We start from the raw sequence: 26,724 nt of genomic DNA, 5'->3' as shown, positions 1-26,724 counted from the left end.
TAGCTACCCTCTGACTCCAGGAAGTAGAGCTTAATTCCTACCACTCACCCCTCCCTGGGGGTGGGCTAGACCTAGTGACTTGCTTCCAAAAAGTAGAATGAGGGAAAGGGAAAAATTAGTAACTTTGTAGTGGAGAAGAAACCTGGGAAACTCTACCTTAACCAAGTGGTGAAGGTGAACATCGCCTGTGATGTCATGTGGCTGCCATGTGAGCCCTGATGTGATGTAACTAGAAAACTCATAATCCCAGTCTAATCGTGAGAAAGACATATCCAGATAAGAGGTCATTCTGCAGAGTACCTGACCAGTGCTACTTGATGGTCAAGCTCATGAAAAACGAGGGGGGACTGGGAATGTCACAGAACAGAGGAACCTGGGAAGACATGACAGCTAAATGCAATACGGTACTCTGGATTGGATACTTGAACAGAAAGAGAACATTAATGGAAAAACTGGTGAAATCCAAATAAAATCTGGAATTTACTGAATATTACCATATCAATGTCAGTTTCTAGTTTTGATGACTATATCATGGTAAAGTAAGATGTTATCAGTGGGGGAGAAATTGAGTAAAGGGTATACAGGGACACTACTGTCTGCAACTTTTCTGTAAATCTAAAATTACTGCAAAATAAAAAGTTTTTTAAAATCCACTGTTATGTATTGCATTCTGAATAAATCATTTACCCATGCGTGATTTGGTGACACCATGGCCATGGTCATTTGGAAAATACTTGTTCACAGAGTTATGCAGATCTTTGAAATGTTGACACATTTTATTGTTCAGTGCTTTCAAAATCTCATTTGTTAATAGCACCACCTGTCTCATCAGAAAAGTCTTTACTGAGAAGCTCTCAAGCTCATGGCGGTGGATACAAGTTTCCCAAAATTCTAATTTTCCCTTGAAAGCTCAGATGTTATCTTTGGCAGCAAACACTGCTGTTGTTTTCCTTAATGTAACAGGCTCATCTTGTTCATTTTCAAGAAAATGTCTGCCAAATATCCAAGTCTAAATAATCATAGTTTGTTTGGTAGCCATTCTTTCAAATAAAAAAGATGTTCAGTGGGAAAAAGTGGCTGATCCAACTTGCAACTCAAACAATTTGCGTTGAGTCATTCTCCTTAAAACAATTTGAGTCCTTTTCCTCAGAACAACTATCGTACTTGAGAATGCAACAGAAGTGTTCTACCGTACTTCGCAATTTGTCACATACAGTATTGAAAGACAGGTCCCGGGAATCAAGGTTTAATGAAGCTTATAACTTTTACTGCTTCATCAAGGATATTCTTTTTGTTGTTGTTGTCTGAAAAGAATTATTTTATTTTTAAATTTTTATTAAAATATAGTCGATTTACAATGTTGTGTTGGTTTAAGGTGTACAGCAAAGTGATTCAGTTACATATATATGTATATATGTATATACACACATATATATATTTATATACTTTTTAAAATTCTCTTCCATTATAGGTTATTACAAGATATTGAGTCTAGTTCCCTGTGCTATACAGTAGGTCCTTGTTGGCTATCTATTTTATATATGGTAGTGTGTATATTTTAATCCCAAACTCCTAATTTAAGGGATATTCTTAAGAGGAACTAATTTTTTCCCCTCTCTCTCTGTGTGTGTGTGTGTGTGTGTGTGTGTGTGTGTGTGTGTGGAGAAGGCAGTGACCAGTAGCATAGTGACCACCACTACCGCTGCCTTGATTTGTGCTCAGGCACTTTACACCATTGGTGCGAATATCAACACCGTGGAAAATTCCAGGAACATTTTAGTGTTCTAAATGAAAATAGTTTGACCTTTCTGACTCTCCTAAAAGGGTCTTGGGCACCCCTAGGGGTCCACAGACCACACTTTGAGAACTCTCCTAAAGTAAAGTAGCAGTTGCTAAAAGGTCACAAAGGAAGAGCTGACATAACCGAAGACCAAATCCATCAGGAAGCAAGTGGTAACATGGTGGTACCATGTGTGTAGACGATGATGCTCTTCTGGATTAACTGGTCTTACTTTTTATGGCCCATGAAGCTTTTCCATTTGTTTGTCGTATTTCCAAACCATTTTTAAATGCTGAAAGATAGACTTTGATAATCTTGTATCTGTGTTCGCTGCTATTTTTACCATCATCATTTATAAGACTTCATTCAGGAAATTCTGAAAATCACCTCTTTGTTTTCTTTTCTTTAAAGGTAAATCTCACCTGGCTATTGTGCAGCGAGTAAACAATGAGGGAGAGGGGGATCCATTTTATGAAGTTCTGGGAATTGTCACGTTAGAGGATGTGATTGAAGAAATCATCAAATCTGAGATTCTAGATGAAACAGATTTATACAGTGAGTACCATCGCCTGAGTGTAATTTTCCAAAACCTTTGCTTTTATTTGTCATGTTGTTTGTGAGTCATCTGACATCTCTCCAGCTGTTGTCTGCCTGTTTCTAATTATGCACTGTGTGTGTAGGCTGGGTACCACCTACCAGTATATTCCAGTCACTTCATCGGAGAGGAAGAAGAGGCAGATCCTGTAGTGTCAACTGGCCATGTTTTTTTTGAAAAGCCAACTGCTTCTAACTGTTGATTTGGGCATTGCTTGCCCTGAACAGAAAACTCCATTCCTGGTTTTCACATTTATTTTACATCTGGAGGGAGACTTGTTCTTTACTAAATTTTCATTTTACACAATTAGGCAAATTGTTTTCAGATAAATTTCTGTCTGTACCTATGGTCATAATTCAAATACTTAAAAAGTGAGGGGGGATTGTTAAATTGATGGATAGCAACTGTTGAAATGTCTCTATTCCAGGACCCATGGGCCAGGGTAGAGGTGAGGTTTGCAGGCATAGTTTTGCTGGGGCAGTGGTGGAGCAGCAGGGTAAATATAGAGAAAGCAGGACGGGTTAGGGTACACAATAAAAATTGTGTTTTTCTTGTTCTGTGCTTCTCTGCCTTTTGAGAGGTGGTCTTGGATCGGGGCAGGGGAAGGGAAGTATCCACACCTGTTTGCCCAGGAGTCGGCTTGATTCTGGGCTGAGTGTTGAACATGAATCTTGTCTCATTAAAGTCCACAACTGTTGGACTGTGGAGCTTAAACCCTCTTCCTCAGCCTTACTCTTAGCAAAGTAAGACTCTTTCAAGAGTTTCTTAATGCCAGAGGTGGCCCAAGGCCTGAGATGTTCGGGGCTCTCAAAGGTGGTATAGAGAAAGAGGATCTGGGCTCTTTTTGTCCTGTTTGGCTTTTAAAGCGTGACTTGGAGGGGGAAATGGACTGTTCAAATGGCCTGGAGCACCCAGGACAAAGCCAGCCTTGCTCAAAGAGGAATGATTTGTTTTCAGTCCCGTTAGAAGGGAATGTCCCTCATTTTAAAATTTAAAAAGTCTCCCATGCACCCTTAAAAAAATACATTTTATGTTTAGCTCTTGACCTCCTTCTGAAAATGTATCTTATTTTTTCCTCACATCTGTATAGTGTTCTTTACAAAAAACACCAGTTCCTATGTGTTTTATCCTTTTGACTCTTGGAGAATAATCAGAGATTTCATAATAGAGAATATTGTTAGTATTGCGTTTACATTCTTTTCATCCTTCCTCATAGTGACTGTTTAATACCAAGTGTGTCTCTGCATATTTATGCGTTTCCCCAGGGGTAATCCTCATTGTAAGAAAGATAATCTAGACATTTATGAGCTTTTATGTTTACACTTCAGTTCACTTCTTTTAAACCTTGATGAGACTGATTTCATACATGGCTTCCTGAGATGAGATGCTGAACTTGTGGTTCAGGTATATTCTTGATTCAGATCAGGGATGATGACTGCCTTTGTCATTAGAAAATTATTTAGGATGCTTGCATTGATTTATGCTGCCTGATTCTAAAGATAATTTGAGACAGGAAAATTACAGGTTGTGTTCACCGTCTCCCCAGGACAAGCCTAGTTAGTAATCACTCTGATTTGCCCTAGGCATGAAATGGTAATGTAAAGACTCATGATTCTTGGGGGAAAAAAAGGAAGCAATTAGGATCTTGTCTCTAACCTAGTTTTTTCTTGATCATTACTTTGTCCAGAAAAATACTTGAAGAAAGGTTTTGCATGAGATGCCTTCTAGATCAAGGATTGGCAAACTACAGCCCTCAAGAGCATGCCACCTGTTTTTATATGACCCAGAAGCTAAATTTTTTTTTTTTACATTTTTCAGTTGAAAAAAATCAGAATAATAATTTTATTTTGTGACATGCAAAAATGATAAGAAGTTAAAATTTCATATCCGTAATAAAGTTTTACTGTAACACAGCCCCGCTAATTCATTTACATATGGCTGCTTTTTGCTAAACAGCAGGGTTGAGTAGTTGCAACAGAGCATACATGGCCCGCGAGCCTGAAGTATCTGCAGTCTAGCCCTTTACAGAGGAAGTGTGCTGACCTCTATTCTGAATCACTTCCTTTGTATTTGGTTGACCTTGAGGATCTCGTGGTCTAGGGTAGAAATGCAGCTAACAGTTATTATTATTAAAATACTGTTCCATGAAAGTGTTCTTGTTTGTTTCTTGAGATTGTGTGTGTGTGTGTGTGTGTGTGTGTGTGTGTGTGTGTGTGTGTGTGTTCTCTTTCAGCAGAGGCTGGGAGCCTCTTAAAGGCAGGGATGTGCTTCCCTGTGTCTTCTGTAATGATTGTTCTTCACTGTGGTGTGGCAACCTCAGTAGCAGGAGCGTGTGTGCACTCCGGGCTACAGGCTCTGTTGCTATGTGGTTGTATAGGCTCCACGAGGGGAGGATTCTTGTCCCCAGCTGCCCAATAATGTACTTAAAAGGGCTCTGAAGATCCTCACGAAGTGTGTCGATAGTTGCTCCTCATCAGGTTGCCTGTGATTTCTTACTCTGGATTGTGTCACAGTCATGACTGTGCTGCACTGATTTAATGAGGATTCTCTCTCCCTTCCCCTTCCCATGTGGTGCTTGTATGTAGCGTGCCCACCATCTGGAGAGAGAGCCTAGCCTTTTCCATATATTGTGTCATTTTCATTCGAAAAGAGCCCCAATCTAACGGAATGTATTTCCATTTCTCCCTCAGCTGATAACAGAACGAAAAAGAAAGTGGCCCATCGAGAAAGAAAGCAAGATTTTTCTGCCTTTAAGCAGACAGACAGCGAGATGAAGGTTAAAATATCACCACAGCTTCTCCTGGCCATGCACCGTTTCCTAGCAACAGGCAAGTGCAGCTTATCACAGTTTGAAATCTCTGCCAACCCTGGAGCGAGTTTCTCACCCACCGCTGACTGGGGTGGGCTGGGGGTGGAGACTGGGAAATGGGGTGATAAGTAATGCCACTTTTGTGTTTTGTTTTTTGTTTTTTTGTTTTGTTTGTTTTGTTTTGTTTTTTTCTTTTTAAATTCTCTCCTCTCCTATGTTCAGTGTCGGCATGAACCCTCTGAGACATTTACCAGGGGTGGACCAGTAACTTAAAATTGGTCTGAAAGGTAAGGATGAATGTTAGTGCCACACTGCATGTGAACAGTAGGCCAGGTCATCCGCTTCAGCTAAGTCCAGGGGAGAGCCAGCTGGCGGAGCAGGTGGACAGTGCAAACCAGACACTACCTCGTTGTGTGTCGGACAGTTGAGTAGTTCTCTCTTCAGCTTGCCTCAGAAGAACAGTTGGACATCGGTGGTGACACAGGTGCTATGATTTGCAAAGAAGAACAATAAATTTTCAAAATAAAATCTTTACCCTTTATGGTTTTAATGAAATCAGAAATTCTGAGAACTCTGACATGGATTTCTTGATGGCCTCTTCAAATCAGATTGTTAACTTGGGCCCATTCCAGGAGGCAAGTGTTCACATTATTAAAACCACCAACCCAGCCAGCACTGACTGCTCCAGAGAGGTCAAGGTCGAACGGACTTGAGAGACCGACTGACCCTGCTCACATCCCCAGATGGCTCTCTAGGCGAAGGGTGAGCTCTGTTGGCCAGGGGAAGTGTGAGAAAATCAGAGTACCCAGTGGCCTGTAGAAGACGTCTGTGTCCAAGATGGGCAGCCAGTGCCTTTCAACTGAATGCAGTACACTTAAGATATTTTGAAAAGAATGCTAACGGCAGCCATGTGATGGAATGTTATGTACACTTTAAGATCATGTTTTCAGATACCTGGACATGCTCTCACCATATAATATTTATGACATGGGAAAATACTCATAATTTAATGTAAGGTGAGAAGAAACAGTATAAAACCGTGTGTACACAAGATTATCCTTGTGTTTTTGTGTGTACACACACACGTACACGGCACACATGCCTAGGTGAGGTATTAGAAAGAAATGCTCACCAATTGCTCAGAATGGTTACGAGTGGTTGGTTTATAGGTGATTTTATTTTCTTCTTTATTTTTTTCTGTGTTTTCCAAAATTTCCACAATGTACTGTCTAATTTTATTACAAAAAAGTCACAGAAGCTAATGCAGAATTTATATCGCACATATAAAATTAAAAAAATTTTAAAACATAAACAATGTCTTTAACTTGCTTATTATTTTCTATTTCTGATAATATTGTTCATCATTTAAGAACCACAATTTAAAACTAAATGTTCTCCCACTCTGCCTCTGAGATACCATAAAGTCTACTTTCAGTCTGGTACCCTTAAGTCAGTAATTTTGGGTTTTGTTATTTTAATAAAATCAATATCTTTGTAAACTCAGATCAACATTACTTTTTTTTTTTAATTAGCAAGTTGGAGTGCATGTTGATGTGTGCACGTGCCTTGCTTTTATTCTGAATCTCTACCTTCCTTTGTTCCCAGACTTTCTCAGGGTAGTTGAATGGGAAAATGAGATGTGGAGCACTGCGTCTGTGCACCTGGTACTAACCCACACCTAGATGCTTCCTGACCTTTGCTTCTTCCTTTGGCTGTTGTTGGACAGTCAGTCTTTTGTGGCCTGTTGCAGGGCGTCCTGGCAGTCATGGAGCCTGCTTCTGGTTGCTTTTCCTTTGTGTCAGTCAGAAAATGAGGGTATTTTTATGAGAACTGAAACCAATGACAGGTTGAAAATGAAAAGTTTTAAAGCAACAAACGTGAGAATTCAGCATTTTCTAATTTCTCCCAGGTAATCTGCCCCCAGAGGATCACCAAACGGAAGTCTCGTTAATCCATACTGTTATCGCTTCAATTCCAAGTATTCTTTTCTCTAAACACCTTAATCACTAGTATCATTTTTTTCCATCCATTTGAAGTGTAATATCAAGTTGTGTTTATATCTATAGAAGTAGAAGCATTTAGCCCATCCCAGATGTCAGAGAAGATCCTTCTAAGGCTGCTAAAGCACCCCAATGTCATCCAGGAGCTGAAGTATGATGAGAAGAACAAGAAAGCCCCAGAATACTACCTCTACCAGCGAAACAAACCTGTAGACTACTTCGTTCTCATTTTGCAGGTCAGAAGAATTAATCAACAGTTGTTTGATCTTATTGAGTACCCACCCTTCCAGTTTGGAGGAGACTTGGTATAGGTGAATGGGTGTCAAGGATATAACATACTTAATAACTTCTGGGGTGGCCTTACAGTGGGAGAATTTCATCTCCCTGTTTTCGTATCTGCAAACAATTTCAATATAAAGCAATGTTATTCATTTAATTTCCAATACAGACGGGCACTTAGTGATTGCTGAGGCATTGAGGCATTCATTTGAAGAAGGGTGAATTCAGGTGTTTGTATTTTTTTTGAAGAGTTTGGGGAATTACCTGTGCATGTCTAAATCTTGGATGGGCATTTGAAATTTAAGTGTTGTGAGTTCCTTGAGTCTTCTTTTTATCATCTTTTATTTCTTCCGCCCCTCGTTAGGACTTGGTCTTGTACAACTTCCTAGAGATGCCTTATGATCTCTTCCCTTAATGCCATCAAAATAATCCATTTATTATTGTTTTTATTTCTGATTACTACCAGCTTCTGTTTTAATGAGGAACTGATGGGATAATCACAGCGTCTCATGGCAATGGTAACTTACCTCCTTCTCACTGTAACATAATCCACTATATAAGGTGAGAAGGTCCATCCATTCTGAACCCTCTTAAGGGCCCTAGAGGGGCTTTTGTGCTTGGATTGACAGGAGGCCCTTATTATCTCACAGTTTCACTTGGTAGAGCACAGTTCTTGGCCTGGAGACCAAGATGAATAGTACAATGAATAGCATGCTAGTTTTATTGATTTCTTGCGTCTCTTTATTGAAGAATTACTTTTATAGGAATTCTGAGTGTATTTCAATGTAAGAATACTAGACCCTTAAGCACTCTCCTGTTTCTTGGTTACTTCCTAGGTAAGAATTGGAGGGATCTTTATAAGAGTATAATTAGCACTTGGTAGACCCATTACAATTTACGTTGAGTCCAGCAAGTCCCAATTATCTAAATGAATCAAGATGTTTCTTTTTATCTGAAAACAACTCTTAGCAGATGTCTAGATGTTAGAAACTCTGGGAAGTGTTGTGTTCATGCCCCGTGTTTGGACTGTATGGTGAATTCCGGAAGCAGAAGTGAGGAACTGTAGAAAAGTCTATGGATTAACCAGGTATATGCTGCTTTCATATAGTGTTTCTTGGAAACTTCTGTTTGCAGGTTTTCTAAGTCAGTACCCTGATTATTCTACTAACCTTAGTCTCATTCAATCCTGAATTGTTTTTCTTTTTCTCTGGGGATAGACAAGCTTGAAACTCTGAGGGGGTTGGGAATTTATTTTATTTACTACAGCAAAGGAGTAAGGCATTCATGTTTCTCCTAAAATCTAGATGTGAATATTCCTTAAACCTAGAGAAACTGAATGACATTTAAGATAGTTTATTTAGAACTTTGAGGATTGACATTGTGAATTTCAGTACTATTAGAAACTCTGTGGCTTTCAATCGTCGATTTTTATATAGTTAGCGTTTATGAATTCTGATTCAGTAATGCTCTATTGGTATGTAAAAAAGCCATTTCCTGGCTGGTGGATCTAAAAATAGATTTTATGGAAGAGGGACTTCATAATTCTTGTCACTTTATAAGTAAATCTTTAAAGATATTTTTGATAAGGTTTTTATGTCCATGTACCTATATTTGAATACCTATGTCATGTTAAATATTTTTACAAATGTGACAAGTTCTTGGAACTGACGATGTCATGGGAGTTTTTTTTAATATTTATTTTATTTATTTATTTTTGGCTGTGTTGGGTCTTAGTTACTGCGTGCGGGCTTTCTCTAGTTGCAGCGAGCGGGGGCTACTCTTCCGTGTGGTGTGCGAGCTTCTCATTGCGGTGGCTTCTCTTGTTGCGGAGCATGGGCTCTAGGCGCGTGGGCTTCAGTAGTTGTGGCTTGTGGGCTCAGTAGTTGTGGCTCACGGGCTCTAGAGCGCAGGCTCAGTAGTTGTGGCACACGGGCTTAGTTGCTCCGCAGCATGTGGGGTCTTCCCAGACCAGGGCTCGAACCCGTGTCCCCTGCATTGGCAGGTGGATTCTTAACCACTGCGCCACCAGGGAAGCCCCATCATGGGAGTTTCATAAAGATTTCAAGGATTTATGGAGGTATTCAGACTGTAGAGTTTGGTGAAAATCATGTCCTTGAAGGCCAGGCAGTTACCTGAGGTACCCAGAGTATGACAAAATGAAATATCATAATACCCTGTCAGTCTAGCATAGCCATCACCATTTACAGAGTATATTCCACCCTAAAATATCACTAATCCATCATTGGAATTTCATGCCAGGTTATTGAGCATGTTCTACTGCATTTCAAGAGCATGAAACCAGAGGAAAGCGGCTGTAGCTACCTTCCCTTCCTGGCCCCAGTGCCAGCGAGCTGCCGTCTTCAGACACTAGAAAAACTCTTTTATTAAGTAATTGATGTTTGGAATACAATTATACCTAGAAACAATCACTTTGAGTTTAAACCCTAGATGAAATAAAGTCTAATTTATTCGAAGCAAACCATTTAAGTAAGCTTACTTAAAAGAATATCCTATAGGTTATGGGACACATACTGCGTATGAATAAAAAGGCACTTTCAAGTTTTATCTGAGAAAGTAGATTTTTAAACTGAAATGTATTGTGATAAAAGCACAATAAATAGTGAAAGAAAACGTTATTGGCTCTACATGTCTTTAATAACTTAACAGAATACACATATAAAAGTAGGAATGGGTAGGAACATAATCTTGGTGGAAAATTTTTTCCACCATCATAAAAGAGCAAGAAAAAAAATGTTAGAGTTTTAAATTGTGTAAATAAAATTAACCAAGTTGAAGAAAATTAAATATAAAGCCAGGGAAACACACTTAAAAAAAAAAGTTTTATGTTACTTCTTCATAAAAATTGGTCATTTGCGCTGTCACATGTAAATTCTAATAAATTTAGAAAGATAGAAATTTCATAAAACTACCTGCATAGATCATAATGAAATAAAATTAGACATAAAAATGCATAATCGAAAAGTACTAAGCTATTTTAAAACTAATCAATTCTCTTACAAAGGTTTATACATAAGATATAGAATAAAAGACTATTAAATAATATAAATACCGTATCCACAGTATGTCGAAGTTTAAAATTTTATTCCTCTAGGTATTTACATAAGAAAAAAATATCTCTGATTTTCTATAATAGAAAAAGAGCAAAGCAACAAACTACAAAGAACAAATTAAATAATAGTGTCATGAAAATAACTTTTAAAATGAAAACGTTTTACATCCCATAAATAAAATAAAGATTGGTTCTTCTAAAAGATTAAACAAATCATTATTCTATTTGCATAATTAATGTGATAAGAGAAAAAAGAAAACTAGAAGTTCTCCCTTCCCCCCAAAAAAGCAGCTAGAATCAAAGGAATTGCTTGGAAAAAAAAAAAAAATTGAGACTCTAAAGAACTGGATTTCTGTATTGTACAAATAGAACAAGATGATTTGATAGTTAAATGCATTCTTTACGACAGTATGGCCTAATCTAAAGTCTGATAATGTTCTGGACCAGTCTCACTTGTCCACATTGATGGAGAATTCCTAAATAAAAAGGTAGCAGTTAGAGGCCAATAATGGACCGAAAGAGCTATTCACTGTGACTGTGACTGAATTAGGATTATTTTAGGTATTCAGGGCTAGTTTAATAGAAGGACAACAAAACTAAAATATGCCGTGTTAATTAGGGAAGCAGTAAAGGAAAAAATCCCTATGCTTAAATCAATAGATATCAGGACAAAACTAAGCATCCATTCTTGATTTCTAAAACAAACCAAAAACAAAAAATCTTTGTAAAAATCCATGATGAACAGTGAACAAAAAAGAAAAAAATGCTGTAAACCAATCATATGCTTAAACTGGCAGCTTCCTTTTGGGAATAAATATATAAAACCCCTCATATACATGCATTTCAAGAAATCATTTTTTATAAAGCTTTTTATGCCAATAGATTTATAGCAAATAAATCTATCAATTATAATTAAAGTAGTAGAAATAGTCCATATGTCTAAGCTAATCAAATTTCAGTGTGGAAATAAATTTCAGTGTGGTTATAAAAGAAGTAGAAAGCATGTACAAAAATATGTCAAAAAAGATAGTGTGCCTGTAATTATAACTATTATAAACCATTTTTCTAATATATATAGTTGATATTTTACAGTGAAGTATTTATTGGTCCTTTGGGGAGTAAAATGTCTAAGCAGATAAAAAAAATATCATTGTTCTTACACAACACGTAATTAGGTTATGATTTTAGTAAATATAAAGAATAATAAGAAAACAAGAGGAGTAGCTTTTTTCTTTACCAATTATGTAATCAATGGAAAGGGATGCTTTTTTTTCTGGGGTTAATTTTTGTTGATTTCATGCCCCAGATGTTTTGTTGTTCAATTGCCCCATCCACTCTTTTCCTTTAGGGCTTCTGACATAGATTTGAAAGGGTTTTTCCCTGCGGAGTGAAGTCTGTTCTTTTGTGGAGGTGGCAGGTAGCATCTTAGAACTAAACAGCCTTTGACAATATTTAATATCATTTCACTTGTTATTGGGAGAGAGTTGAAGCCTTCAATACCAAACCTTCTCAAGGAGTTTTGAGTTGCAGGGTCTCCGTGTCCCAGTGAATAATGTTTCCTCACTCTTGAGTTGTGTACAGATAACACAGCCATGCTACAGAAAAAAATTATTTAGATACCTAGTGTTGCCTCTATTTTTAAAAAATTAAATACGTATAAATATAAAACTAGCATGAGCTCCTTTTGAACCCTTTGAGCTGAGAACTCTTACATAGAACAATAAAGAAAACAAGTTTGTAATTAGTATTTTAAATGTGTAAATGACACTGTTTGGCTGATAGGAAAGTACCACTGGTCGCAGGACGGTAGCAGGGAGCTCTGGCGCTGGCTCTTGCATTCAGCACACTTAGGTCCCTGTGTGCCTGGCAAGGATGGCACCCTCCAGCCCTGTGCTCAGTTTGAGCTACTCTGTATGTTTGTACAGTATGTTGTATTGTTATTTGGCCTCCACTGGGTGTGACCGGATTATTTGTATGTTTAGTCCTCCCCTGTTCCTTTCTCTTTGGCTCAGTGCTTCTCACACTTCAGTGTGCTTGGGAATCCCTTGGGGATTCAGTAAGTCTAGGGTGGAGTCTGAAATGCTTCATTTCTAACAAGCTCCCAGTTGGTTGAGTAGCAGGCCTTAGCCACGATGATTCACGTAGTAAGAACAACTTAACAGATTTGAGTACTAAGGCAAATGCTGCCACTGACATCTGGTGGCAGCACTTGGTTAGAAGGTGGTCAACCAGATAGCCTGAAATATATGTAAATTAATTTTTGACCGTCAAAAAAATTTTTTTTTAATTTAAGTGTTTATGAAGCAAACTTGCTGAGTCCTAGGACTACACCTGTGGACTGCAGATTGAAAAATGTTGCTAGAGGATGTCTGGGTGGTGCATCCCCTCTTACTGGGCAGTGCTGGTGAACACAACCTAAGACTTGTGCCCCTGGCTTTTCATTACCTCCTTTTAGGTGTCAAACCCTATTTTGTGATGGTGATTTAAAAAACAAAAACAAAATTAAAAAAGAGCTCAATTCCAGAGTGAGCAGGAGACCAAGTAGATGCTCAGCGTGTGGGATCTGAGGGTCTTCAGCCTTGAGTCCACGGCTTCCACTGAGCGCTTGGTCTAGTTTGTGCCAACGAGGATCGCTTAGGCTTCTGCCTTGAGGCCAGGTACAGCACGTGACTGCTGGGTACTTTGTGGATGCTTAGAAACTTTGAAAAGAGTTGTCTAATACCTTTTTCCAAAGGAAGGTAGGATTCTGTAGTAGTAACTTTACTCGGGGAGCCAGCTTTGCCTGGGACAGTGAGGCTGTCTTCCAGTTTTGTCAGTTTACCAACATGAAGCCCTAGCTTCCTTTGGGAGTCTGTCCTGTCTCGATTTTGTGTGTGTGTGTGATATACTAGACTAAAGCAAATTCGTGAATGTTTCAAAAGTAAAATTGATACGGAGCTCCTTCCCTATATGGAAGAAATTTATTTTCTGAGAAGACACCTGATTGAACTTGGGCCAGGCAAGCCGCTTCCTTATGGGGTAGCCCTGCTTTGTGTACTGGTAGGTTTACTCGAAAATGGTCACTTCTTTGAGACGCTGACACACATAGATGAGTAAAAAAAAAAATGTGTTCACTGGATGTTTCTAAAACTTGCCTACCAGGAAAGCTTCAGTCCTCTAGAGAAGGAGATGGGGCTGGGCAGTTTTTAAACTTTTGGAATTGTAGAATCCCAGGATGTTAGAACTGAGGGAACCACAGGTCTCCTCTCCTTTACTGCAGTTTTATAACTGCAGCAAAATTAGTCTAGTGCAGTGGTTCCTAAATGCTGATACTTGGCAAAGTTTTCGCCAGTTTGAGGCAAAATGAGAAAAATAAAAACAGTTGCAGTGAGTTCTTCATAAAGCTGTGTGTATTCGGCTTAAAGACGTGTTATTCTGAAATTATATATTTTCTATATTTTGGGGGTTAAAATGTCTGGGCTTTTGTGGAATGATGGTCGCAGTAGGTAGCTGTGTTTTAAAAATATCTTTATTTTATGAAATAAAAAATGTGGCAACCCTCTCTCTGTTTCTGAAAGGAAGATGGATTTTCCTAGTTCTTGGAATCCAAGCAGCTGGGAACCACTGACCTAGTACGCCTGCCTGTAATCTGATGGATCTAGACTCCAGAAGAAAGATAGCGGATCCTCTCCACCACCTGCTGGCCTGTCTTGGGGGGCAGGGAGAGATCAGCTGAGGGGCTGCAGATCTTCGAGCAGCTGTCCTAATTGAATTTGCAGACTCACAGCTGCTGGGGGAGTCTCTTGAGAGGCCAGGGTGCACAGAGGTTCCAGAGCTGCCACCCATTTGCAGGGACACGGAACACAGAAGGCCCTGTAGCTTGTTTAAAAAAAAAAAAAAAAAATTCAAGGATCCAGATCAACAGGAGATCCATAGAAACGATACGAGGCTCTACGGCATTTGATCCTTCCTCCTGATTTCCTGCGTAGAAACGCAGGTTACATGATGGTCCTACAGACACTTTCGAGCTTACAGTCACTGAGGCAGACATTTTCAGTTAGCGCATACGTACATCCTAGCTCTCTGATACAAAATCAGGGATTAGTCCATGAAGAAATGGATAAGTAACTGAAGGTATACACAGTGGGCACCTCCATTTCTGCTGCTCATCGTCTCTGAATATTGTGTCCCTGCCCCCCTCTCTTAGGGACCCTACATCCCATTCTTTCCCACCAGCTTTTGGCTTTTGCTCCCTGAGTTCCCACCTTCTCTCTCTCCACTAACTTTCCGCCCTTTCTGCCCCAATTTGCCTAATCCTAAACAGGCCTCATTTGACCCCAAGGCTGCTGCCAGCTCCCCTGCGGCCCTGCTGCCTGTGCTTTGCCCCTCTTGCCCTCCCTTCCCTTCCACAGTCTGATTTCTTCAGGAAAAGACTCCCTGAGGCCACAATGGCTCCCTCCTCAGTGACCCTCTGACCATCCTTTTACTCTGAGGTACTTCCCTCTCCCACCTTCTGTGGTGACAACGGTTGTCCGGTTCTACTCATATCAGTTTTCCCTTTGGTCCCATATTTGTTTCTTTTTCTCCTCCTACTCCCAGTCAAGGGCTGTAATTCCTCATTTTCTCTTCTCCTCTCTCAGACCCCCATCTCCAGTTCTGACCTTTTCCCTGACCTTCGTCCTTCCATTTCAGCCTTTTTGATGGACTCTTCAAAAGGCCTTGTTTTCTTAGAGGGAATTCGTCCCCTCTTCCCGGCCCCCATCACTGATGCATCCCCTTCCCAACATTTCCATCTCCACTCATGGGGTCCCCGTTCTTCAAGTCGCTCAGAGCAAACTTCTCTTGTGATTATTGACGCCCCCCTCTCTCCTTGCGCTTCTTTCTCCCTTACGGTTTCACCAAATTATGTTGATTCCTTATCCGTAGCTCCTCTCATAGTGATCTTTCTCCAGTCCTGTGGTTACTGCTCTCGTGTACGTCTAGACTTGATCTTCCTGAAACCGTATTCCTCTGCTCAAGAACCTGACCTCATTAGCCCATCCTTCAAGGAGCTCCGCAGTCTGACCTGCTCACCAAACTGCTTTTCCAAACCCATCTCCCCTTCTTTCCTGGCAAACCCACTGAGCCTGGAAGTCTGCTGTCACCTACCTCTGACCTTCCTCAACACTGTTCCCTTCCCTTGACTCAAATCCTACTCCTCAGGTTTTCCTTCCTGTATAAAATTTATCTTTATACAAGAACAGGAAGAATTTTTGTTTATTGCCTTGCATCGTTGAGTTTCATGTGCTCTCCCCTTTTCTGGACTGTGTGCTCTCCCCTTTTCTGCATTGTATGCTCTTGGAGGAGCAAGGGCTGTCTTCTCACAAGGCTGCACAGCCTCTTCTGAGGACCCTACATGGTCAGGGTTTTTAGTGCCTGTTGGTTTGCAGGTTGATTTTATATTATAGCAAGAGAATTGCTTGGAGATTGATACAACTAATATTTTCCATTGAATGAAGGAAAACCCAAAAGAGAGACAACAGATCGTTTTCTGAAGAAGGGTTTTGAGAAAGGGCTTCCATAACTGGGAGTTTGGTTTAGAATAATAGGGAGTGATCACTGTGATGGAGTTTGCATTCGTAGGTGGCACAGTGTAGCCACCTGGTGAAGAGTTGTTCTTCGGTTACTTCATCTTTGTGAGCCCTGCTCTCCTGATTTATAAGAGGGTGGTAATTGTGTCTGCTTCCTAGAGTTGTGAGCATTAAAATGGATTCATAAGCACTGAATTGTCAGCACAGTTTCTCTTCAATAAATGGTAGCTTAATTTTTGTTTACCCAAGTAAAGGATGCACCATAAACGTACCCTCCTACTAGAGAGGCAATAATTATAGGTAAGGTGAGCAAGTGCTGTTCTGATCCTTGACTTGGGAATCTAGAATGCAACTTGCTTATGAGGGTTTTCCAATAGCCCAGAAAAGGATCATGGTGAACCATAAGGCTAGAGGGATGAATAAGGCACAGTGTGTCCCCGAGGAAATGATGAGAGGGAAGACGTTGTAGTCAAGTTAGAGGAAGGAAAGAAAAGGGAGAACCTTAGAAGAGGTTTTATCCTGATGGAACGAGATTACTTAAGGTGCTTTGCCGAGAAGTACCATGGTGTCCCAGTGCCTCTGGAGTGTCTGGATGACTAGGGATTGGCCTGTGACGTGTCTGCTCAGTTGGTCAGGACCCATGCTAGGGAGATAAGAGGGAGTTCCGCCGCTGGGAGCCGGTTTAGTCCTCCCTGTTTCATGGTGACAAACCATGTTGGCCCTTGACCCTGACTCTGCTCTGACTCAGGCTCCCGTGGAACTGCTTGGGTGACAGTCACTGAGCACCTTCTCAGCGTTTGTCCCATGGGTGGAAAAAGAGCCCCATCTTTCACTTGCTGGGAGGGCTCTCAACCCACGGACTGGGATGCTGGGAAATATTGAGTGGACTCGTGGAAATTAAACATCACACTGCTTTCACCTCTGCATCTCCAGCTAAATCCAATTTTTCATATTTAAGATGAATTAACCCTCTTCTCCATCTAAGTGGGAAAGATTATCTGAGGCTTTTTTTTTACTTCCTTGAGATTGTTGGGAAAGGAGTTTAGACAAAAATCTGAGGAAGGACTAAATCTTGCATAGAGTTTGCAAAGAAATTCATGTAATTGGACTGAACATGCTCCCTTTTTTCTTTTCACAGGGGAAAGTGGAAGTAGAAGCTGGGAAAGAAGGTATGAAGTTTGAAGCCAGTGCTTTTTCATACTATGGTGTAATGGCCCTTACAGCCTCCCCAGGTGAGTTTCCTTCTCAGCCTCAGGGCAGGGCTAGGTTTTAGGAAGTAATGCCCTTGTATTGTCATCTTTCTGTACCTGCTGGCTAACCCTATTTACTTTTGAACTTTTTATTGAAGTGTATCATGTATACAAGAAATACTGCTCACATCATACATATATACCTCCATGAATTTTCACAAACTGAACTCTCTTGTGTAAACCAGCTCCCAGATCAAGAGACAGCACATCACCAACCCCAGAGAACCCTCCCCCCACCCTCCCCTTTAGTCACTATCTCCCCAAAGTAACCACTGTCTTGACTTGTAAGCATTGACTAGTTTTGCCTCTTTTTGAACTTCAGGTAAATGGAATTATACAGGACATATTGCATTGAGTCTGGCGGCTTTTACCCAGTGTTGTCCTGGTCACACTCATCTGTACTGCTGTGTGAGCTCATATTCTGTTTCTTCTCATTGCTGTACAGTGTTCCATGGTATGAATATACAGCAATGCATTTATTCTTTTCACTGCAGATGGACACTGGGGTAGTTTCCTGTTTGGGGGCTACTCCGAATTGTGTGTCTGTCACACTGTCCGCGTCCTTTGGTGAAGACATTTCTGTTGGGTGTATGTGTAGGAGTAGAATGGCGGGGTCGGCGTTAATAGCTGCAGCCCCACAGTTTCCCAGGGTGGCTGAGGCAATCACACTCCTTCCCGTGCTGACCGGGGTTCCAGCGGTTCCACGTCCATCACTTGATAACTGTTGACTCTTTTAGATGTTAACTATTCTGGACTTTTATTTTTTTTTGGACTTCTTTTAATTTGCATTTTTCTGAGGGTAGTTGAGGTTTTAATGTTATATCCATTGCCCGTAGCCGGCTCTTCTCAACTAGAGAGCTGGCCAGTCAAGTCAGCCAACTAAGGGTGGGTGTGCCACGGCGTATCAACCGAGTGCTCTGAGCACAAGATGCCAGAAAGCGGTGTCTGTTCTAGTAGGAACGTGGACGCGGATACTTGGCTCACCTCTGGGATGGGACTTGAATGGTTCCTCTTTGCACCACTTGCTTTGCTACCTTATCCCCGCTGGAACAGGGCAGGCAGGTAAACAGGGGCTGCAGTACCACCTTGTGGCCAAAATACCAAATGACATGCTGTGCTAGGAAATAACCTTTTATAAACCTCAAACTTTAAAATAGCCGATCCTAAAAGAATGCTGTCACTTCTGAAAAACAGTCTCAAAAAGGGGAGGGGGCACCACAGACAAGTCTGTGACGTTGGTCCTCATCTACTGCTCCACACAATGTCTCAGGCGCCCAGAGATGTTACAGTTAGAAAGCCAGGGAAATGTCAAGAATTCTCTGACATTTCTAAACCTCCCCTGTCCCCGATGCATCTGCTCACTATCCTGGTGCAGGTTTTTGAGTCACATGGGCCAGTGTCCCCATTGTCTAGCACCCAGTGTGAACAAGAGCCTGTCTAACCCCACTTAATTAGTAGGTGTCTGCTGTCAACTTCAAGGTGATCTTCTGTTTTCACTGCTACTGAGAGGACGGGGAGATTCTTAACGAGGCCAAGAAGACCTCGGAGACAGCCTGAGTTCCACTTATGGGTTATCTGACTGAGAAAGGCCCTTGGCTTCCTCGTTATGAAAAGGGTATAAGGTTACCTCCTGTGGCTGTTAGAAGAATAGAATGTGATGATACTCACATGAGTACTTTGTCACCTTTAAAGCACAAGAGGAGATGTTTGTATAACACAAGTAGGTGCTGAGATTGTGACTATTGCTTGGCAACCACCCTCCAGTTCGCCCCAGGTTGGCAGAGTCAGGTACGTAAGGCGGCTTTGAAAGGACAGCTAGAGGAGTGACTTGTACATTTTTACGCATCACTAGTTCTTGAACCCTAGATATTAGCCCAGTTCATATTAAACCATGGATTTATATAGGGTAAATCACACTCAGGAAAGGAATTGAAGAGCAGGCCTTCCATATAGGAAGTGTGTGGGGCTGCAATTTCCTACCTAATGTGGTAGGAAATGCTCGGAAGGGAGAGAATTTCATTAACGGCATCTTATTTACTTCAAAGCCCAGCGTTTTACTTGACTTTACATTGAGGATTCGGGATTTCGTATATTCATTGAGATGCAATGATAAGTACAGTAATCCCAAGATAATGTTTCTATTTATTAATGTTGATTGCCTAGAAAGACCCTACAGTAATCAGTTATCAAGACCGGCCCAGTTATTTGTCAATTATACCTCAAGTTAAAAAACAAAACAAAACAAAAAACCTGCCCAGAAGATATGACCCCTGCCTGGTAGGGCATGTTGATTGACTCTGGTCTGCCATTCCCAAGAAATCTGTATATGATATTCTTTATTTACCTTCCTCTAAGACTTTGAATTGCTATGGAATACTGTGAAATTTCAAAGCATCTGGTCAAAGTTACAATCAGACCAATTAAGAATGTAAATGAATTGAATAATTTTTTGCCACAGATAGGGACGCTGTAGGCTGTGCTGTGAACAGGTATCGAGGTGCTGGCACAGGCAGCTTGGGTCATGCTCTCAGGGCAGCTGATGAATCAAGCTCCCCTTTTGCGTGGCTAGCTGTGATTGAAGTCCTTGAGAGCACGTTTTGAGCTATAAACTGCAATGGGGTATTACTGGCTTAAGAGATTTCTAGGTTAGTAAAGAAGCATGTGAGTAGGATTTCTCCCGATTTCAGCCTCCCTGTGTTCCTCTTCCTGGAAAGCAGTGTGTGTTCAGTTGATTTATATAATATCATATAGGCTTCTGCATTTCCGGAACTGAACGCTCCTATGGGTAGAACAGGTATCCAGTCTTGTCCCCTGATTACAGAGAGCTCCTTTCTTGCCTTTTGATATGGTCTCACCCTGTTTTTCTCCATTTTTCAGTTCCTTTGTCCCTGTCTCGTACCTTTGTTGTCAGCAGAACAGAGTTGTTAGCAGCAGGTTCTCCAGGTAATTCTGCATGTTTCCTTTTCATAATTCTGATTGCCTCCGTTGACCCTACCAAAGCCCAGCTGGCCGGGTCTGCTCCCTTTATTTGGTCAAGGCCATTTTCAGTTCTTCTTTGAGCTCTAAAACTCCATGGTTCTGTGACTAATAGTGAGCTATCCAGGACAGCATAAGCCCACAACAGATGCGCAAAGGGTTTGGGAGATGGGAAGGGTATCTTGAAACTGGGAAGGGGAGAGTGGGTCTGACATGGGTTCCCTGCGTGACCCATCCACACTGCTGACCTTGGATTTTCGAGGCTGCCCTTTGGTCTTTTGGTGACCTCAGCAAAGTCACGGTGCATGGAATTTGCAGAGGCCCCAAACCCGAGGATTCTTCTGCAGAACACATTCAGCCAAAAGGCTGAAGGACTATGAACTTTTCTTGGTGAGGCCCCCAAATCTCTGTTTCTTTGGTCCTTTTTGTGGCATCCATGTGAATGAGGTACTTGTATTTCCACCCTTCCTCGGGCAGGTGGCCCCGCTTCTCCTGTCTCGCTGTCTTTGTTTTGAAATTAGTACTGTGCACATTCCTAACGAGCTGCTGATTATTGCCCTGCAGGAGAGTATGCTCATGCCTGGCTAATATGTCCAGCTGCTAAAAAAGAAAGGCAGAGGTTTAATCTCTCTTTAATTAAAATTGCTGGGCTTTCCTATTTGGTAGTACAACTTTTCTGTATTTATTTTGTTCCGTACAGCTTATATTTTAAAATCTGACTGATGAGATTTGCATTTCATAATCCAGCTTCTGCAAAACTCTTAAAATGCGGATGTTCGGCAAAGGAGGCAATACTTGTCTTAGAAAGAAGCTAATATTCCCTCAGGTCTTTTCTCTTTAAAAAAATTGCGGGTGTTTGGGCATAAGATATTAATCGTGGGGCTATTTGAATCAAATCCGCTGACAGAATATACATGTATACACATAGATGTATACATAAATATGTATTTATGTGTATGTTTGTACTGTTTCCTCCCTATTTTATTTGCTGGCATCTGCTACCAATTTAAAATGTCACAGATGCTGAAGTAAAGCGACTTTTGGCCGAAGCTCAGGGAAATGTCATTTGTGTCTTACTTTTTCCGTAGAACTTAGAGATTTCTTAGTTCTGCCCATTCCATCTGATTTAGTAATGAGAAAATCCACTTTGCGGGTCCAGGCCTTCGAGGTGCTGGCATTACAGTAATATGATACCTGATGAATGGGGGTTGAGCTACACCATTCATTTTCAGCCAGTTCCACATGGTGCCTGGTGGCTCTCAGGGAGGAGGCTGGGAATGTTTCTTTATTGTGTCTTTCTAGCTTACTAGCAAATGAAAGCATCCCTAGGTAGGATGAATGAAATAAGCCAAGACCAAAAAACAAAGAAAACAATTCTGAGAAGGCATAAGAGGAATTAAAATTGTAAGTCTTTTTCATAATTATTGTCATAAAACCTTGGCACATAAATTTGGCAACAAAACATGACCTGCACTGGGAGGTGGCCACTTAAAGTCTTTGTCCTCCTTGGTATGAAGACCCGCACATCTCCCCACACGCCGATGAAAGGTGACTGTGCTGCTTCCTGTCGAGTTGCAGAAGAGGTCCTGGAAAACGGTCTGCTGCTCCAGACTGTGGCTGTGATGCCAGGCAGCGGGTTCCTGGCAAAGGAGAGGGTTTATCTCTCAGAAAACAGAGGGCAGTGGGTTGAGAGGAAGCTGACTGGGAGTCTAGATACTTTGGGAGACCAGAGAAATTGCCCTGTAATCCTCCTCAGGAGAAAATAACAGGAGATTGAGAAGCACTGCCTAAGGCCTCAGACGGCGATCTGGCCATGCACAGGGTCTGATCAGTAAGAAAATTGCCCTTTAAACGTTTTGTTTTTATAACCTTAAATTGTAACCCACCGAAGGGAACACCATTTCAGAAGTATCTGTAGATTTGGGGCTAAAGCCCAGGGATACAGTGGGATCCCTTGTTTCACAGACTGTTCCATCCATCTGCCTGTGGGAAGTTATCACAAGTACAGAGTAGCTTGATCCTGAGGGTAGGCGCGTGGTGGAGAGGTCTGGGATGACACTTATGGGAAAGAATATAATAATGTTAACAAGCCTCCTTTATCAGGCACTTACTGGGTGTCAGACGCCGTGCTAGGCACTTTATATACCTTATCTCATTTCGAATCTCCATAAGACCTTACGAGGTGGGTGCTATTACTGTTCGCCTTTTACAGACAGGGACTCTGAGGCTTAGCAAAGTTGGGTCATCTGATCAAAGTTGGGTCATCTAAATAGAAAACATCTGATAAATTAATTTGCCTTGTTCTCGTAGATAAGTGGAAGCAGCAAGAGGAACTGCTATTGAGTATAATTTTGACTAACAATGGAAAATTGGTTCATGACATGAAAATTGTAGGGAAAGTGGTTACATGAAAATTTCAGGAGAAAGGGGACTCGCCACATGAGGTTCCTTGAGTACTTGCCATGTTTTGTTCTGCATGTCATATTTTAAGAGGGACTTTGCTGGGACTTCCTTGGAGGTCCAGTGGTTAAGACACTGCACTCCCAATGCAAGAGGCACGGGTTTGATCCCTGGTTGGGGAACTAAGAATCCCGCATGCCGCACGGCGTGGCCTAAGAAAAAAAAGAAAAGAGGGACGTTTGCTGAATGGACTCTCAGACAATGATGGTCAGGATGGGGTAAGTGGGGGGGATAAAACATGTGAGGTGAACAGTTGAATCATTTAGCCCGGAGAGGAAGAGACTTAGCTATCTTCAGACTTTTAAGGGCTATTCCAAGTAGCAGAGGAATGGAAAGCACTCAGTAGAGCTCCACAGAGTGGAGGAGAGTGAAGTTGGGGAAGCAGATTTTGATGGGTGTGATGACAGACTTTCCGATAGTTGAAGGGTGGGACCAGCTGAGAGCCAGTCAGGGATACATTGCAAAGAGGAGCCAACCATCAGGTGGGAGAATTGGTCCCCTTCAATCCCGTGACGTTGTGCAATTCAGCGTGGGCACCCAGTTGATATTTGTGCAATAGGTTTGACTAGAGAAGCAAAAATGGAAGAAGCCCTGGTGAGGGTGTGGGTTTTATTTTTAATGAAATTTATTAGAAGCTATGGTGAACATGCCTCTAAAAGCAGCAACACTTAGGCTCACCTGGATTTCCTTTCACTTTGTTTTAATGGAAGAGTACTGTCGATCTCATTGAAGACTCCCCCAGCACCTAAGGTGACTAATCAAACCGTCTCAGGGTTTGGTGTCTTCCAGGGTTCTTAATAATCCTGAGATGTCCTCGGGCTGCCTGACAGGGATTTTACTGGGGTCAGAGGCAAAGTTAACAGGTTTGGCTGCCAGGTATGGTATAAGCAGACAGAAGCGTTTTGATCCCTTTAAAAACATGTACTCATTTATGAACGTTCAAGAGTCCTTTGTTTTTGCTTCTGGCAAAATAATGCAGCGCTGCCTTCCTACAGCCCATGTTTCGTATCAAGTAGCTTCTGTGTCTCAGACCTCACCTCCCCGGCCTGTGCTCCTGACACAGTGTGCAGCCACGGGGTCTTTGCTCTTGGAAACTCGGAGGATTGGGTCTGTTGGCGTGGACGGGGGCCGGGAACGTGTTGCAGGAGAAGCCGTGAGCGTGCTGTAGGAGACCCTGCAGCTGAGCTGCATGGCCGAGGCGTCTGGCATAAGTTGATTGAGCTTGTCTATTCATTATTATTGGGAAAATAAAGAGCTTTGAGTTGCATTTACCTCACTTAAAAGGCAGTTGGGTTTCTTCTCCTTTTCCAGGTGAAAACAAGTCACCTCCTCGCCCATGCGGCTTGAATCACTCGGACTCTCTCAGTCGCAGTGACCGGATCGATGCGATAACGCCGACGTTGGGGAGCAGCAACAATCAGCTCAGCTCTTCGTTCCTCCAAGTCTACATCCCGGACTACTCGGTGCGAGCCCTCTCCGATCTCCAGTTTGTTAAGGTAAGAGGAGACAACGGCTTGGCAGGGCCCGGCAGGCGGCGGTCAGCTTCCACCGAGAGCGTTTGGCTCCGCGGCCTCTGCGCCGAGCCTGCCTCGGTCATTTTGCGGGTGCCCTGCCTCCAGCTGCTGTGCCCTGACTCTGGCTGGGGAAGAACATCGGTCTCCTTGGCTCTGTCCAGTGAGCTGCCAAGTCACATGTGGCTTTTTCAGGGAACGAGAGCTGGAGGGGGTAAGAAAATGAGTAAACGTTTCCAGCCGGTCTTCACAAGAGACGGAGCTCTTTTCTTAGGCTGAAATAAAGATAGCTTTGGGGGGGATGAGCCAGCTTTAGCTGATGGAAGCCATTTTCTAGTCTCTGTGAAATGTCGAGACAGAACTTGGAAATGGCTTATTATATATCAGCAAAAAGTGAATTGTTCACTAGAATCAACTTGAACTTTAAAAAGTGGCTCAGTTTATACTCAAGGATGGTTTTCTTCTAGAGCAACTGCTAGGGGCCCTTCGGGGGATGTAAGGTGTAATAAATACCATATGGAGACAAGAGAGCCTAAAAATAAACATTATCTCGGTTTGTTTTCTGTACCATCTCCTGGCCTCAGATCTCAAGACAGCAATACCAAAATGCCTTGATGGCATCCCGGATGGACAAAACTCCTCAGTCTTCAGACAGTGAAAACACTAAAATTGAATTGACTCTTACGGAGCTGCACGACGGGTTGCCAGACGAGACGGCCAACCTGCTCAATGAACAGAACTGTGTGACGCACAGCAAGGCCAACCACAGCCTGCACAGCGAAGGCGCCATCTAGAGCACCGGCCTCGGCCTCCGCGTCTGACCGTGAATCCCATTAGTGTGCGCTTGTGTGCCATGCTGCATCCTGCACCATCCTGAGACCAAAGACTTTGTCCCCTTCCTGGAAGCAGCAGAGGAGGCCGGGGAGGGCAGGAATGGAAACTGGAGACGTGAAATCGACAGCCAGGGCGTGGCATTCGAGATTATGGAGATGAATTTCTTCCGCCCAAATAGAATCATGTTTATTTTTTCAGCTGTACCTTTTATCATTAGCCACTCTCCTCCTCCCTCGATTTGCATGAAGTTGAAAATTGTTGCGATTTATTTTTTTCCGAGAGATCATGTTTTTAAAAAGTGTCTTTTGCAGAGTTTTAAATTGTTCTGTCTGAACTCTGCTGTGACCCCATGATGTAACCTTAGAAGGATGGACTTGTCCCTCCAGTGGCCTTCCTTGGCCCCCGCCCCAGGGAGGGGCACCCTTCCTCTGTGCCCCAGTGGGTGTCGCTGTCGAACTTCAAGGATGAATGACACAGACCTGCCCAGGCTGTTGGCCCTGAAGGGTGGAGCCTGCACAGGGACCTGCAGCCTCTCTGAGCTCAGTGTTGTTTTAAGTTAATGTTTAACGGTGTCCCTTTCCCTCAGAAAGGTTTAACGTTTGCTTGGAATGTGATTTTGCTCCCACTCTAAGGAATTTTTATCACCAAAATGAATGTTAATGGATTTTAAACCTATGGTTTATCTTTGCAAGAGGCGAGGTGGCTTCACCCCAACATTCCCACAGCCTGGGGCCTCCAGCTCAGCCAGGCCTCTTCCGCCCCAGCTTACAGAGCGCCGTCACCCACCGCCCCATCCTTGCTCTTGTTAACCCACGATGCTGCTACACAGATGCCAAATGGAAATCTTCCACAGGGCCCTCGAGTAAACTCGTGGTGTGGAGTCCATGCTCCTGCCCTTCCCGCTGGGATGTATGTCATTGTCAGAAAAGGAGTCGGACCTTCCAGCTGTGCTCTGTGCACCCTGCCGAGAAGGCACGTCTAGGCCCATGTGTCTAAAGGAGGGAACACTGGGGACTGCCGGCACCTGCCCCCTTCCCCTGTCCCTGGGCCCGCGGGGCCCAGCAATGGCTGTGTCCCCGCCTGAGGACCTCTGTGTCTCCCACCTCAGACGTGGTCCACGCCAGAGAGGCTGCCCATACAGCCAGGGTCAGTTTGGCCCCAAACAGGGATTCAGAAACCAAATGTGTGTTGTGGCCATTTCATGTGTGTCTCTGTCTTATTTTACTATCAAATTCATCACGTGTAGTGAAATTAATGTCAGGAGGTATTTCTTGAGTGACTGAATTCCTAACTCTTTTATCTGTGTTTTAAGTGTTAACCCAAGGGATATGTGCATTTTGTCGGCAACATTCGTACACTGAAATGACTTCCTACTGACCACAGTTTTCGTATAGACCTGTCAGTCCTCGCTGCGTCCAGTCACTAGGTGAGAAGATAGCATCTTCTCCACTGGGTCTCACTGCACGAAGGGAAGCCCTGGGGCTAAGCGGCAGTTTCTTCTCCTTCCTCCAGGTAGGACTGTGCACCCCAGGCTGCGCGCTGGCTGGCGGGTGGGAGCTGCGGTTGGGAAAGAACCAGCAACACGCTGGGCTTGCCTCCCGGTGAGCAGCT

General features: G+C 42.5%; 1 protein-coding gene across 2 annotated transcripts in view; it reads left to right on the top strand.

Moving 5' to 3' along the window:
- The window catches only part of CNNM2 (cyclin and CBS domain divalent metal cation transport mediator 2), a 139,778-nt gene extending 113,307 nt beyond the window's left edge, over positions 1 to 26,471 (top strand). The window contains exons 2-8 of one of the 2 annotated variants that reach the window (XM_060034150.1): positions 2,192 to 2,335; positions 5,066 to 5,203; positions 7,251 to 7,420; positions 17,221 to 17,314; positions 20,210 to 20,275; positions 24,080 to 24,264; positions 24,864 to 26,471. In XM_060034150.1, the coding sequence (XP_059890133.1) occupies positions 2,192 to 2,335; positions 5,066 to 5,203; positions 7,251 to 7,420; positions 17,221 to 17,314; positions 20,210 to 20,275; positions 24,080 to 24,264; positions 24,864 to 25,073 (1,007 nt within the window). In that variant the 3' untranslated portion in view covers positions 25,074 to 26,471. The remainder of the gene's footprint in view (positions 1 to 2,191; positions 2,336 to 5,065; positions 5,204 to 7,250; positions 7,421 to 17,220; positions 17,315 to 20,209; positions 20,276 to 24,079; positions 24,265 to 24,863) is intronic. The other variant, XM_060034151.1, reaches the window with a different exon arrangement.
- Positions 26,472 to 26,724: the final 253 nt, after the last annotated feature.

This window comes from Delphinus delphis, chromosome 16 (genome assembly GCF_949987515.2).
Source record: "Delphinus delphis chromosome 16, mDelDel1.2, whole genome shotgun sequence".
NCBI classification, from domain to species: domain Eukaryota; kingdom Metazoa; phylum Chordata; class Mammalia; order Artiodactyla; family Delphinidae; genus Delphinus; species Delphinus delphis.
The sequence above is the reverse complement of the archived record's forward strand: the minus strand, read 5'-3'. Positions and strand labels throughout refer to the sequence as shown.